General features: G+C 50.9%; 1 protein-coding gene across 2 annotated transcripts; it reads right to left on the reverse strand.

Moving 5' to 3' along the window:
* Positions 1 to 1,448: 1,448 nt before the first annotated feature.
* LOC122381082 (polycomb protein SCMH1-like) lies at positions 1,449 to 16,174 on the reverse strand. 2 transcript variants are annotated; one of them, XM_043364854.1, is made up of 13 exons: positions 15,959 to 16,174; positions 15,332 to 15,362; positions 14,920 to 15,065; positions 14,324 to 14,495; positions 11,673 to 12,023; positions 8,349 to 8,534; positions 7,852 to 7,998; positions 7,199 to 7,432; positions 6,692 to 6,892; positions 6,168 to 6,422; positions 5,715 to 5,873; positions 5,198 to 5,361; positions 1,449 to 3,688 (listed from the first exon to the last, which is right to left on the reverse strand). In XM_043364854.1, the coding sequence occupies exons 2-13, from the start codon at positions 15,345 to 15,347 to the stop codon at positions 3,542 to 3,544; spliced, it is 2,178 nt and encodes a 725-aa protein (XP_043220789.1). In that variant the 5' UTR covers positions 15,348 to 15,362; positions 15,959 to 16,174; the 3' UTR covers positions 1,449 to 3,541. The 2 variants fall into 2 exon arrangements, with proteins under 2 accessions (XP_043220789.1, XP_043220790.1); XM_043364855.1 differs by lacking the exons at positions 14,324 to 14,495; positions 14,920 to 15,065; positions 15,332 to 15,362; positions 15,959 to 16,174 and adding an exon at positions 13,401 to 13,574.
* Between the last annotated feature and the right edge of the window lie 73 nt (positions 16,175 to 16,247).

The following is a 16,247-nucleotide window of genomic DNA, read 5'->3' on the forward strand; positions in this document are numbered from 1 at the left end:
GTCGCGACCAGTAACTATGCGTATGTTCCCACGGCCGCTTATATACTTTCTAATTCATTTACGAATTCATAGTGTCACCATTTATTGTTGTATATTAATTTATTTCATATGTAAATCGAAGAAGTGTTTTTATCTCGCAAACCAGCTTTCTCTTGTATCTCAGGAATGTTTTATATGATCGCCCAACTCGGTGCTCGCTCTCGGCGTCTTCCTCTATTCGGTGACGGTTGTGCATCTCGTGCGTGAGAAGAATACAAATATTCAGCGGCCCGAAGGACATTTAACAGCGAGCACGCGAACGAACTTAAATCGTAGCGACAGACACTCTATTCCGCTACAAAACACATCCAAGGCATTTTCATCGCTCCAACATGTCTCTATCAGAAGTTATAAGCGAAAAACCGTTAGATACACTTCGTGACCTGAGATGACCTTGGGGACATAACGAGGGGTCACGGGTGCCATTTTCTGTTTCAGCTTGACATCTTTACTCGCAGTTTGGTGTTTGAAAGTGTTTAGAATAGCGTTTGTCTAAAATAGACAATTTTCAATTTTCTCCCGTTGACTTGCCTATAATGGAGAGGTCGAAAAACTGAAAAACTGACCTCACCTTAGGTCATCGATATCGAAATTCCAAGACATAGGTTTTTTACATATTGTTGCATTTGTCAATTGCTAAAATTTTTAAAACGATCGGTCACTCGGTATAGCTATAACAGGCATTGGAACTTTTTTAGGAGGTGAGGTCACTTGACGTGATCTGGCGACCCGACCTTGGGCTGAAATTTTCACAGCATGTGCGAAAATGATGTATGATAAGGTGTGTCAATGCGAAAAACCGGAGGGGGGGGGGGTCAAACAGAAGGGCGCGGGTTAATTCACTATCCATCCAAGTATAATCCGAGCACTGCACCTTGACTGCACCAGTTCACTTTTTCTCTGCAGTTGATACAAAGCCCTGAGACACCCATCATGTTTCACTGATCTTTTCTGGTTCGGTGTGTGGCGTGTGCGTGTGTGTGTGTGTGGGGGGGGGGGGGCTGACTGGTGAGGGGCCCAGCCGGGAGCGGAGGGGGCCCATCCCCATGAAAACAGTTTGCACACCCTTCGAAAATTGGAATCCGCGGTCCCTGGCTGCCACTCGCCGGAGCAGCATTTTTGGTCCGGCTGAATGTCTGTGACTGCCAGTAGCAGATTCGTAAATATCAATCTGCTGCTACTTGCTAGATTGACAGACATGGAAATTGGTAGCGTCGCTCATTTATTTCTTGGAACAGGAGATAGGCGCAATCAAGGCCCTATGGCGCAATGTTCCTGTAGTATTAGTCCCGCTCACTATGCGCACGCGCGAGGAATCCTAACTCACTCGCGAATCTCCATTGGAGCCGAAGCCTTGGGGCCTTTGGCATATATTCTTCACCGGCATTTCAATCAGCAAAACGCTGAGCGGTGGTATCGACCTTTATTTTCATTTTCATCACCTGCAATAGTTCTGGGCCTCTATGTCCGCGCTGGTCTTGCCATCTACGCTACCGCTACGTCTCCAACGTATTTCTGTACTGTCTGCGCTCGCCAAACGATAACATATGTACAGTTCAGGTCGCTCGGGGCCGTCGGCCGGCGCCGGCTGAGGTGTGATCGGCCGGCCTCAGTGAGTTGTACTGCTGGCGCCGCCCGGCCCGGCCCGGCCCGGCCCCGCACCCTGAGATCCGCACACCGCGGCCACACACACATACACACAGGCGCGCACGGGCGCACAGCCGGCACATTTGTAACGATAACAGGCGCGCGTCTCCACAGCGCCGCGACAGAGCCACCCGATATGGCGGCCAAAGCGAATCCTGTGACGCACACACCCACATCGCGGCATTCCCTCAGTCTCACAGCCTCGTCCAAATCAGCGCTACAGTCATACAAAAATAACGACGCTTCTCACTATCAACGATCGCTACGTCTATGACCCAACCTAAGCGCGTCTGTACTTTTTACTTTACGAATTATGAGAGGGACCAGTGTTCTTGACATGATCTCCACTGCGAACGTACAGGGTAGGACTCCCGAATCAGCTTTTGATCTAACGAAGACATTGAGAATGATACGCTTAAAACGACCAATGCCATTTCTGGTCGACACTTTGGATCACATGGTTACCTTTCATCACAAAATCAGGAATTATTCCGTCGACGCATCGAAAACGAATTCAAAACAGATGACACAAATCGTGGAATCAGGCCCAGGCCGAATACTTGCTGCTACCTTACGTTTAGCACTCATCACAGCGATCATCAGGTCCAGGCAGAACGTCTTACAGTTCAAAACACGACCGGCACTTTCTTCAGCGCCGGTCCATCACAAAACTAACCAAACCCTCAGAGCAGACTCTGGACACCGAAAACCAAACCAGCCCGGAAACCCCACACCAGTACCTTCTCCCGGCACGACTGCCAGCGACCGGGGATCAACGGCTCTACTGTCTAACCCGTAAACGGATACTAACCAAACAGAAAATCCCAGAACATCCACAGAGACGCTTCTACGCAACTAAATACCGACTCGGCCGTCAGCACAAGCAAACGAAGCGATGGGCAAAAGTGCTCGCTGGCACAAGTCTGACGTATATGATCTGGAGGCCCGCGCCAGTACAGACTACAACACGGATCAACGGTGCAGACTCAGCCATTCGAGGCGGGGCGTGAGGATGGATGAGATGCTTAAATAAAATGTATATATATGCATTTGCGGAGAGGTCCGAGTGAATCACTATTGGTGGGCTGGAGTGCGGCACTGGCAGCCGCTAACGGGTAGGTAACTGAGGTGCAACTACACATAAAATAACTCAAAAAGGCACAGATAACCGGCTCACAGGTAACCCCCAGCACACAGCGGGGGCGGCGCGCTGGTATACTCGTAGATACGGTGGAGCAGGGCAGGGGGACAGCCCGCTACCTGCGGCTGTCCTGCCCGCGCCCTCCAACCCGGCTCCCCGCACCGACACCTACCAGCTCCAGACGCCCAGTCTTACCCTTACTCCGGTCCGTCCACCGATACTGACCGAGTTCGTGAGAGAACCACCGCACGGCTCATCAAACAGAGGTCAGGCTCCAGAGTCCACCGCAGTAGTTTCAATACCGGCGGTGTGAGACCGCCGTCACATATTTACTGCAGCGCTGGGCAGACCCCTCGCCGACAAGGTGGTTGCCCACCGGACTGGTTCGCTGTCCGGTGGTGGGTGCGTCGGTGTCGCTCCAGCGGCTCGCTCGGCGGTCACAGTAACACCACGCCGAGCTGTGGCCCACTGTCCTCCCACCGCTGCTCAGTGTCTCACTCTGACGGCACGTCCTGTCAGCCACCACCGTCGGCCACCGTTTCACCCCCCTCCACTCACCACACGCATCACTCACTAACACACGTCCCGTGTCCGTCTCCACTCGAACTGACTTCACACCGGCCTGACGCCGGGCCATCCGCCTCACCCCCCGGAGGTCACCACGCCTCACCCCCGAGGTCAGTGCAGGTACTTGGAGCAGGCGCCGCCGCCGGCCTACGACAGCGAGCCGTGACGGCGCAGCCGGCCGCCCTGGATCTTGGCGATGATGTTGCAGATCTTGAGCGCCGGGCCCAGCTTCAGACCCATGTATTTCATCATCATGTCTGACTTCAGCAGTAGCAGCGCCTTGCCGTCGATCTCCTGCCGGGTGCGATCAGAGTTAGAACGCACGAAATAAACAGCATTGGGTAATATCAAGAATCAAGATGTGTTTCCCAGTTCCTACCATATGGAGAAACAGGACGTCCATGAAGCTCCCATTTAATTGCATAACACACTGTAGCAAACGTTATACTGCCATAATAACCTACAAAGACGATGCAGCAAAATACACTACATCCTCGCGCTGCGTGTTAAAACAAGAACATCCCGATCCCAAACTACCCAGTACCCAAGCAACACCTTACTCTGACCCCTCCTCCACGCACACACACACTGCGCACAGTGATGCAAATGGGGTTCACGAGTGGCCATAAATACCCAAAAGTTAAGTTTACCAAATCGAGTTAATTGCGATATGGCCGAGTAGACAAATGTTTGGGGCATCTGAAATCACATTGTTTTCATGTTTTTGTCAAAACCGGCCTCGTGTATGATCGTCAGAAGTCGTGACATTTTCTAGGTCGTAAAATGACGGTCAGACACTCGCAAGTTCAAACGCCGCTGGTTTGCGTTCATTTCGTACAAATTGACAAAATTATGCATGGAAATGATCCCCAAAGCCTTCTGCTTCTAATGCCGGGTCACAAAAAGCCGTATCTCATTCGCTTTGGCGGTAATCTGACTATTTATCATCATGTTGCAATCGCAGTTTTTTACTAATAAAAAATGGTTTCGTTTCACCTACAGCACTTAACACAAAGTGTGCCCGTTAGTCCACCATACCATAGCCTTCCCTAATCATTTATGAGTCGCATCGTGAAAGAATTAAGGTGCTAGCACAGGGCTGACCGGCGCTACAGAAGTTTTTGTCCGGGCGGTCGGGCGCTGCAGTGGGCGCGCAGTGGGCGGGTGGGTGCCGCCGCGCGGCGTCCGGGCGGCGCGGCGGCGCGGCCGCCCGGCCCCGCCCGCTGCGCCGCGGCACCCGAACGTGCCGGACGAAAACTTCTGTAGCGCCGGTCAGCCCTGTGCTAGCGCCTTAATTCTTTCACTAGGCGACTCAGAAATGATTAGGGAATGCTATGCTATGATGCACTAACGGGCACACACTGTGTGAAGTGCTGTAGGTGAATTGAAAGCAAATATTTTTGGTAAAAAACTGCGGTTGCAACATGATTACAAATAGTTAGCTCACCGCTAAACCAAAATAGATACGGCTTTTTATGACGTGGCATTAGAAGCAGCAGGTTTCGGGGATCATTTTCATGTATAATTTTTGCAATTTGTATGACATGAACGCACGCTAGCGGCACTTGAATTTCAAGTACCTGACAGTCATTTTACGACATCGAAAATGTCTCGACTTCTGACAATCATACACGAGGCCGGTTTTGACAAAAACATTAAAATCATACTTTTTCAGACACCCCAAACATTTGCCTGACTGACCATATTACGATTTATTCGATTAAGCGAACTTGAATTTTGGGCCTTTTTCGTATTTATGGCCACTCGTGAACCCCATTTGCATCACTGTGCTGCGGGACTCACGTGTCTCTGGAACAGCTCGGCGTACTGGCCCAGTGTGACGTCATGTTGCGATATGAAGTGGATGACGTCATCGATGCTCCAGGTGCTGGGGTCGGCGGAGAGCAGGGCGCCGCGCGAGGCCGCCTCGGAGGTGGACGTGGCCGCCTCCTCCTCCTCAGACACAGCTGAGACACGAGGACAGGGGCATCAGTGTGAGGAGTGAAGGGCGAGACCGTGGGAAGAATTAGCGCATGGTAATCGATGCTATGCTAACTCCAACCATTCAAGTCGACGTACCATATCATACTCGTGGATGAGTGAGCATTAATTTTTCAGAATCAAGCGAACGCGATCAGGCATTGTGATTTGCTGAAAATATTGCTAATTACCCTCCTTTGACCCCCTCATATCCCAGAGCCCGTGTGCAGACTTCTCCTCCTAGGCGCTATACCGGAGCTCCCTCTATCCCTATAGGCTCCATATTCTCTCCTTCACTCGCCATCTCTCATTCTTTCCTCCCTCCCCTCTCCCCTCTCACCAGCGGGCGCCGGCTCGCAGACGGTCGTCTCCCGGGCCTTGGTGCGCGGCGGCTCCTCTGGCGGCGTCTCGGGGGTGCTGGAGCGGGGCCGCGAGGCGCGCGAGTCGGAGCTATTGGACGACCAGCGCCGCTTGTTGGCGCGCCGCGGCGCCGGAGGCTCTGCGGACCGGACACAGGCGGTCAGCGGAGGTGGTAATGGATAGAGGAGGGAAGGCTGTCCGTCAGCGTTGGTAACACGGGTGAGTTGAAATGGGCAGCTAGTGACTATTTCATTTTTTTCTTGTCAGTCTTGATAGCTTGTAATGATAGAAAAGCACGCATTAAAAGTGTACTCTACAAAGATCAATGATGTTGGAACGCCCCTCCCCCTCGACACTCACGCGCAACATCAAGTCATTTTCCAGGCAGCCCCCCTTCCCCCCCGTCCCGTTCCCCTCCCCCCGTGTGTCTCACCCTGGGACTGTTCGGGTGAGCGCGTCTGGCGGCGGGTGGCGGCGGCCGCGCGGGCCGGCGTCGTGACCCCGCCGCCCCCCGCCTTCAGCGTGGCCTTGGTGCACTTGCTGCAGCCTCCGCGCAGCGGCTGGGCCGTGAAGAAGTTCTCACAGCACATGAGCTCCTCGACGAGGTTCTCGAGGAAGGCCCAGAGCTGCGTCACCTTCTCCATGGCCGGCAGCCGCACGGTGGGAGGGTTGGCAGACCCGGAGCCGGCTGACAGCGGCGGCAGGGAGAAGGGAAGGTTAGACAGAGTTGATGGGAATAATGTATGCCTGGACCAACGCTTCAATGTACAGAACTGCGCCATCTACATGCCATTTAACCAACTCGACCAGAGTTCCGAACTTAGCAGAGTCAGACACAGCGGTCTAACAACAGGCCTCATCACCACAGCCTGCCTTTACACCCCTATAACCAATCTAGTGTCCGTGCCACCAATAAACGGCACCACAGCCGGTCCCATCCAGTTCAATCGGGCTCACCTGTGATGTGCACCTTGCCGTCGCCGGTCGGTAACAGACCCAGCACCTTCACTGGCCTCTGAGCGGCGTCCACACACGCCTGTACACACTCCCTCAGCACGCGGTTCAGGTTGCCGGGGCCGAACCGCTCTGGGAGCTGGGTGACCCGCGAGCCGTCCAGGTACGGGCCGCACGTGCAGCCGTGGTTCACGTACACACACACTGCAGGGACACAGAGCGGTGGAAGGGGGGGAGGTCAGAGTGAGGTGAAATGGAGATGGAAGTAAGGTAGCAGTTACGCATGCGATACACCACGATAGGCCTTGTAAATCAAGATACGGGCAAACCAGTTTAACTTCCCTTCTGTGATTTGCGATAATCCCCATAATCCCCCTCCCATCAGACTGAAAAATAATATGTATTTTGTAGCATCTCCAATAAACTACTCAAATCCACATAGCATAGTCGCGCTGCCCGTGACGCCGTACCCCACTGACCCGCCCGGTACCCCCGTTACACGCCACTGACCTGTGGGGGAGCTCTGCGCCACCCGGGAGTCGGCACACGATGTGTCCGGCTCTGTGACGGTGATGGCCGGCGGTTTGGACGGCGAGCTGGCCGCGGCCGCCGCCGTGCTGGCCGGGGCCGGGGCCGGGGCCGGGGCCCCGCTCTCACTCTCCCCGTTACTCTGGCTGGTACTGAGCGGTGTGGGCAGGGGTGCGCTGAGTCGCGCGGCCTTGTACCGCGCGCTCACGGCCGCCGCTGGCACACAATGCGGGAGCGTTAGCGGGTGTAAGGCCATGGGGGTAAGTCGTGCTTACAACGGCACATGGCAGCAGCCATGTTTGCATGTTCAGCTCAGGCTTCATTGGACAAAGCAGACTCCGCGACGGTTTGAGACACAAATGAGCTAATGTTACGACAAAAGTATTATAATTTTCTCATCAACCAAAATTTTAAATACAGCTGTTCCATTCCTTTACGCCTTAACTTCAAATGCGTTACTTCATTTTTTCATGAAACTTTTGACAGCCTAAAACAAACTATCACACATGTATGATGCCAGATGCAACCTTCCGCACAAACACATACAACCTACAGCACAAACAGCCCACCGCTTTTGCCCAAACACACAGCCGTTTATCGCTACCCCAGCCGCCCATCTCCCCACTTCCTCTTACTTTTCTGTCCGGGCGGCTGGAGGGGGTGTCCACTGCGGTTGCACCAGCCGACGGGGAATATATCGCGCGAGTCGTACCGGCACCAGTAGTCGAACGCGCCGCGCCAGCCGTCAAACGTGATGTGGATCATCTCCCCGGTCACAGCGCCTAGGGACGACAGAGGCGGGCGAGGTTAGTGTCGGGTGGTGAGGTGAGCGCGCCTGAGAACGATCACGGGGAGCGCAGTGAGGGATTGTGTGTGAGTCACTGCGCCAGTTTTGGAAGGAGATTGGTTGGAATTTGTAAAGTCATCGTTGCGCGTGACAGGATGGGAAGATGTAGTGGACTTCGGGTCGGGAAAGCCAAGATAGGCTTACTTGCCTTCCTCAGTTGAGATGTTAAGCTGGGGTAGTGAGCACAACAAGCACCAGCACAATACATAGTGGTACGTCAATCCAATGAATCTGACAACAGCTACAAGATCACAACGGACAATAAAGTGTTGTTTTCCGACGTACCGACGGTGCCCGCGCAGATGAGCTGTGGATTCTTCTTGTCGACGGCCTCCAGTTTCATGCCGACCTCGAAGTAGTTTCTGCTCGGGGTGGGCGGCTCCTTTTTGAAGGCCTTCTCGGGCGCCATCTCTGCGCCGTTGAGCGTCTTGAGCAGGAACATGGGCCACGAGGAGGCGTTCATACGGAACCCTGGCCAGAAAGGGAGAAGAAGGGCGGTTACAAATGCGTGACAAAACCGGAGGAAGGCATTATTGACTACGTTATCATGGCACAAGTTAAGCCGATTTAGCAAAATAGTTTTTCTCCATCATATCATTTAAAATGCAAATACAGGATTATGTGCTAGCTAAAGCCATATATACGCTCCTTTTTTGCATAAGGTGAATTATAGTATCCGAGAAAAACGCACATGAAATTTCGTTAAATCGAATTTTAGACGTACCACGGAAACGTAGTGATTATTTTTGGACGGTCGCATGAGAAGGTCCATGCACGTGAATCGTGATACAGCGCACCACAAATTTTCGGCTCGAGTGATGCTATCGGGAAATAATTGCGGAAGCTATTTGTCAAAAGGCCAAATAGCCTCAAACTAGGGTTACCCGCGTGCTCCGCAACGCGAAGGGGGGATTTTTTGACCCGTGGGTATTGGGTTGGTCTGTGTCGATTTGGTTGGTAGATATCCATTTCGTTCGATTGCTTTTTGACGGCCAAGCATTTTCTAAGAAAACAAAAAGATACATCGCATCGAGGTGCCCGTGTCGTATTATCATGCGTTCTACTTAAGAATGATTCGAAAACTGGCGTGAAGTCTTTTGAGGGCCATCGATGAATTTCGCTAAAAATGACAATGCAATGGTTTGGAACATTTACATTTTTAAGAATACTGTTGCTCATCATGCAAAAATGAAGACTGAATCTTGGACAGAATTGAATGCTCTTTCCAACGGTGCCATTTTTAATTGCCTGAGATATCAGATCATGGAGCAAAACCATTTTGATAAATAAAGTGGCACAAAAATGACAAACACCATTTTCTCTCGTGATTTGTACCACCTTGATTTGGATCAATCAGCTTTTCACAATTTTCCCATGAGAGGCGGTACATTTCTCTTGCCAACAGGCGTTGTTCCAACTCGTTCCGTTGAACGGTCACCTAAAAATAAAATCAATTCCAAAATCCGTCAAAAACCGCATTTTTTTCAACAAAAGTGCCCTCACGGGTGCACGTGGCACGTGCCATCCTCTGCATCGTACACCATTCGACAGCCCGCTCAATTATCTACACGATGCTGTTTTCCCCGTGCCGATCGGATCCCTGGTCACCAAGATATTGCACGGGGACTGGACCCGTGTCGGCCAAAATTAGCCGTTTTCGCCCGATTTCGCACGCCGATTTATACATGTAAAGTCTATGACGCGAATTTGCACTTTTTGGGCACGCGCCACGCGCTCACTATCGACCCGATCGAGCTGAGACCCCTCAAAGGCACGTCGCGCATCCTTGATCTATAAGTTGTGCAAATTTCACCGGGCTAGGTGCAACGGTCTGGCCTGTAGTCCACGCAAAGCACCACCAAGTCGGGACCTCGGTAACGGACAGACGCACCCTCCTCAAATAGTAATATAGACAAGCGGCTGCGCCACTTGCTTTGCTGCGTGGTAGAAAAAATTGCGGCACCAGCCAATTTGCTTTCGAATGGTGTTTGATTCATGTCGATGTGTCGTCTAGAAGCATAGATATGGACGGAAATGTGAAGAGAATTTAAAAAGAACTGTTGGCAACACCCTGAACTGAGGGCGTTGTTGGATGAAATTTGGGTGATATGGGGTCAAGACGGGTCAAAGGGGTCAGCCCCGGTCACTTTGGGTCAGGCCAGGTCACATAGGTCACCTCTCGTCCGCTGGGATCAGCCCGGGCCACTGTTCTGCTTTTGCCTCCACCACTACCCCTACCCCTACCACTACCCCTACCACTACCCCTACCACTACCCCTACCACTACCCCCACCCCTACCCCTACCACTACATCTACCCCTACCCCTACCCCTACTACTACCCCTACCACTACGCCTACTTCTACCCCTACTACTACCCCTACCACTACTACTACCACTACCCCTACCACTACCACTACCCCTACCACTACCACTACCACTACCCCTACCACTACCCCTACCCCTACCCCTACCACTACCCGTACAACTACCCCTACCAACACCGCCGGGTCATGTCAGGTCACAGAATAATTGGATCCAATCAGTACTAAAATATCAGACTTAAAGTGTTCCCAGCCCTGCCCCTATTCGTGCCATTCCATTACGCTTAATCGTATATGTCGGAAATGGCGCTTTGTGGCATATGTGGCGCATTGCGACAAACGCGGCGCATTTTCACCCGGCGATTGAGCATGCATCTTGGCACCAAATTGCACCCATATCGGACTATATTTGACAAAACTGTGCGATTTGCGACGAAGATGGAGCCTTGGGACAAATGTGACGCATTGCGGCAAACGCGGTGCATTTGTAAATACCTATCAAAAACTGCACCCATTTAGCAACAATCAACACATTCTCTCGCCACTTTTTATTCAAATTAAAACTTGCCCATCCGCCAATGCGAGGCACCCGCCGCCGATCGGCATGCATTTAGTCCACAAAGTTTGTCGACCCCGGCTCTCAATGAAGATCTACGAACCGATCAAAATTTCATTGGCGTTCTTCCAGCGCGCGCCACGTGCCAACCGTGCACCCCAGCGAGTGGAAACCTAGAAAAGGCGCTGACCCGCTCTGTCACCTAGAAGGTGTGCAACTTTCAACCTCCTACCCCGTACCGTCTGCCCTGTAGCCGTAACAAATTGAACCCACTACACGGCGTGGCGGACACACTCACACACTCACAGACAGACGGATTCTGTTGGAATAGTAAGTTAGATGTCAAATGCCAAAATGTTTTTGTTGCACGCTGATTCCGCAACTGATAATGAACGAAAAATGCTAGTTTTGCACCGCGAATGAATTATTCAACTAACAGCTATTTCCGGCGGTGGTGAGTGGTTGTTTCCGGCTAGCCGTGGCTGTCACCATTCCTGCACCGTGACTTGTCATTGACACTGACACATGTCGAGCCCGTCATCGCTGGCGGTAGCTTGGGCACCGTCATACAACTCGTCGCAATACTGTCATGACCGATGACCATGTCATCTATCGTAACAAGTCGAGAGTAACAACTACAGCTAGGGTAGCTCCAGCTGAACTCAACATCTAACACTAATCAGATGCCCCTGACCCTCTCTGTCCCGTCCTTATCGCTCCACTAGACTCACCGAGCGGCGGCTGGAGCATGCCGTCGTTCTTCTCGCAGTGGCCGATCGGGTGGATCTCGTTCGAGTCGACCAGCCGCCAGAAGTCGTTCTTGTTGTCGCCACCGTCCAGCCGCAGTCTCAGCCGCGGCCCCAGCACGCCCACCACGGTGGCGATGCAGGTCGAGGTCACGTTGCGCGGGTCGAGCGCCTCCAGCTTCATGTCGGGCTGGAACTCGTTGGCGGGCGGCGTGTGGCGCTGCTTGAAGCACGCCTGCGGCGCCGGCTTGCTCTCTGTCTCTCGCAGGTACTCTTCCCAGTCGAACTGCTGGATCGCCTCGGCGATCGCCATCGACGCCATCGACGGACGGTGACCTGACGGGAGGGGGAGATGGGAAAGTCAGAGGTCAGCAACGTGGATACTCTGGGACGAGGCGCATAGACTAAGGGGTTTAATGCAGCAGCGGGTGGTGCAACGAATACCTGGTCGTCTGGGCGATGAAAAAAAAAACATTCACGTTGAAGAAACAAGCTAACGCACGCATGTTTATTCTTCGTCAAAAAGCGATGGTCTGGAACTTGGAAGGTCAGAGTCCATATACATTATACACCTACACAAAAGACGGAGATATCAGGTAAAGAGCCCCGAAATGCCGCATTCTTCAACTCTATACAGCGAACAAACCGCATTCTTCAACTCTATACAGCGAACAATATTTGACTTCTTGCGAAGAAAACATTCTTCCTTTTTAAATTGTTCAATGCAAGAGAACTCCAGACCAGACAAGGTTATTGCCCTATTGTTTCCCAGTCAAAACTTATCGACGACATTCCATGCAAGAAGGTACAATAGATTATTTGATCAGGAAATACCTAGAGCATCGACGGAAAACGACTGATATAGCTGCCAGTTCCAAAAGTCAGATAACAACGCCTAGTACTTAATAGTGATCGTTTTAATAAGCCGCCTTGCTAACCTCAAAGGTTCAGCACCATAAGTATAGGATTTCGGCTCATATAATAAGAAACCTACGCCCGAATTGAGTTCAAAAGATATACCTATCAATATATGAATACAAACATAGCAATGCCCAACAGCGATCCCAAACGATCTCAACACGTATGTTTAGCAATAAGGAATCTTACATATGTAATTTAATGAGCGGGTCTAAAACAATCAGCAAGTTTCCCGCTTCGCCGATACATTCCGAAGCGAACAATCCATACGCTGATGCCTGAGGCGACCAATCAGTGGCCGCTACTCGCTGTGAGCGTCCACGGCCGCGGGGGCAACACGTGACCCAGACGGGGTCACCGCGACGACCGACCGGCCAGCCGCGACTCGCGAGGGAGGCGATCACAGAACACGTCAGGTGAGCAGGCATTGGTTAATATGCTCCAATTAACCAGCTATGGGCTCCTAAAACGGGTGCACTTGTTGACAAGTGTGATAACAATATCTCTGATATTCATCAAGCGCTTTGTGAGCAGTATAACGAGGCTGTAGCGATAAGAGTTGATTGATTTGATACCAGCCTGTTATCGGAGGGTTTTGCCAGCATATGAGCGGGACCGCGAGGAAATGTCGGCTAATGACATCACAAAGGCCCATCGACTCAGCCGCGGCGCTATCACAACAACACTGGTGACAACGGTAAATAAATAAAACAAGCGTGGCTCAATAGGCAAATGAGAACGGTACGCAGGGTTCCAGATAGGCAGATATGACTTGTCTAACATACCCTGTCTCACCGATTTTTGCCGCCATCTTCAGTATCTCGGAGGTCCACCCTTTGTGTCCCCGTTCCCCGACGCGTCTCACACGTAGCCTCACACCCCGCGCCATGATCTGAGTGTTCGTACCGAGCGGTGCCGCTGCACGGCCGCAGCGCCCACACCACTGGCCACCCGTCGGCACCGTCACAGCCGAGTGGCGTCCGCACTCCCCGCTGCGGGAGCCCGGCCTCCCCACCCCTCCCCCACCTCCCCTACAGACAGCAGCTCGCACCGGCGTGCACAGCGAGCGACCCCACCGGCCACGGCAGTCCGACACACACTCTCTGACCGGGCCGCACCGCCGCAGCCCCGGCGGTATCACACACAGACCGGCATCAGCCGCCAGAGCCGCACGTAAGCCGGAAGCTTGCAGCGACACCAGTGGCCGCTGGCTGTTCCGTTGAACGGGGGAGGGGTGGTAAGGGGGGAGGGGAGAGAGGGGAAGGTCAAGGCCCGCCGGTGCATGGAATATAATGGAAAGTCCAGGCTGTAGTGCTGGGTAGCAACCAAACTTACGTAGGCACATGTGCAGAAAGAAGGTTGTTGACGAGCCATAATTTTCAGGAACGAAAAGGTTGATTCAGTTCGCCAACAACACTGGATCATGCACGCCAGAAAAAATACCCGAATGACGAAAAGACACTTTGAAATATTATACCGAAAGGTGTCCATTTTAAGTCACAATCGACTTTATCAAAGGATAGTGTGATAAGCTACTGAAGATTCTTACCCTGCCGGTTGTACAGATTACAAACGGATATCGGTAGTGGATGCCTGTGTTTAGTGCAGTGAAGTGAAGTACTGTCATATCGATCCGCAGCCATTACCGCGTGCCCCCGATGTCTCGCCCCCGCCCCCTCTCCCCCCCCCCCCCCGCCCGGCCAGCCGCCGTCACTCACCTCGTTTGTGCGTGGTACCGTTGCCGGTTCCGGCGGTCAGTGTGGAGGAGGGTGACGCCGCCTGGTGCCGGGCCCGGCAGTCGGCGGAGCAGAACAGCAGAGAGCGGCCGGCGTCCGTCTGTTCGCGCACCGGCTCACCGCGCACCACGTCATCGCAGTGCACGCAGGCGCTCTGTAACACACAATATATCATCACAGTGGACACAGGCACTCTAAAACACATTATACAATGTCACAGTGAACACTGGCGCTCTAAAACACACAATGCATCTTCACCATGGACACAGGTGCTCTGTTACATACAGACACACACACACACACACAGGTGCTGTGTAACACAGACACAGAATATACAGCAGCGCACAGTGGACACTGCTTCACCATTCAGGTCCTCTGAAGCACACAATTGTCAAGCAATTGTATGGGCAATTCCTAGCAAATGGAATACTAAGCACAGTTACTTTACAAATGCTTCCAAGTGCCATGGCCACCTTTCATACAATGCCACTGCGGACAATATACTGGAAGATTACCAGTAAAAAGTAACTTTAAGCACCTATAAGGCATAAGGAATGGCATATTTACTCATAACCAACCTTGTTATAAGCCTTCCTGTATTCAGACAAACATAGCTCTGAACAAAAGTCCTTCTTGCTTGTCTGAGTGGGAAGAACATACTTGAGTGATGTCTTGGTCTCTAGACACCAGTTGCAGACCTTATTTTTAGCTCCTCTAGACACCCCTGAAATAACAACACAATGACAGTGATATTGGTTACCTATACTGAGTTTTTTTTTGCATTAAATACTTCATGTTTTTATGAAAATAATGATTTTTTAGAAAAACAATAGCAAAACCACCTCATATTACTCAGGTCGCAAATGTCACACACTTGCAATGTAACTGGGTATTGCTGAACTTCAACTTGGGAGTCAATGAGATATGGTAACAAGTCTACCTGAGTTAAATTTAGAACTCTAAACTTAATAAATACCTAATAACACATACCTTTCACAGGTAACATGCTGAATTTTTAAGTCTGAAACAAAAAAAAAAATGATGTTAGGTTAGCATGTCAACGTCTAAGAAAGCACTCTGAGGCATCATCATTATAATCTAAGACCTAAACAAGTTATATAGGTAAGAATATATGGGTGACTGCCGACTAGATATACTTACACATGAATGAAATATTAAATCAATACAACTTTTCTAACAAATAATAAAATACACATCAATAAAGCAATTGGAAAACAATTTTTTAACAATTGTTCTCCTTGTCCCATAAAATAAAAAATTCAGCAATCATTGGAAAACATTGAGAAAACATAGACATTAATAACATATTGATGAAAATATTACGCATCATTCTCGAATCATGTCAGGCAAGTTCAAGTTACAATGTTTTTGTGAAAAGCGATAATGTGAACACAGATATATTCGCTTTTCACAAACGTCAAACTGTCATAATACAATGTTTTTACTCATGAATAGGCTATCATTCAGTGTGTTGTGGTGGCAACTAAAAAATCATGAGAAGTGACAAGAGTTAGGGCTCAAAAGCATAGCTCAACTATTTATCTAAATTGTCAATTATTTTATTCCCTAAAAAAACGGTATAGGTAGGTTACCTACCTCGGGCTCTGCGCATATGCTTCACACTTATTCAAATGCAAATGGCCAGAAAACCACTCAGGGAATAAAAGGCAGCATTACTCAGTCTTGAATCAGCTCTGAATCATCGACTATTCACAAAACTGATTATTAATTCGAGATTCCGTGCCAACCTATTCCATAAAATACTCGAAAAGACGCCCCAAACAGCGCAACATCTGCGCCATGCAATGCCGCATTCCGCCTAAACTTCAATAATTGTATTCTAAGCGCATACCATTTTGTGCATAACAGCAAAAACTGTCCAATC

This window comes from Amphibalanus amphitrite, unplaced genomic scaffold (assembly GCF_019059575.1).
Source record: "Amphibalanus amphitrite isolate SeventyFive unplaced genomic scaffold, NRLGWU_Aamphi_draft 000113F_arrow, whole genome shotgun sequence".
Taxonomy (NCBI): domain Eukaryota; kingdom Metazoa; phylum Arthropoda; class Thecostraca; order Balanomorpha; family Balanidae; genus Amphibalanus; species Amphibalanus amphitrite.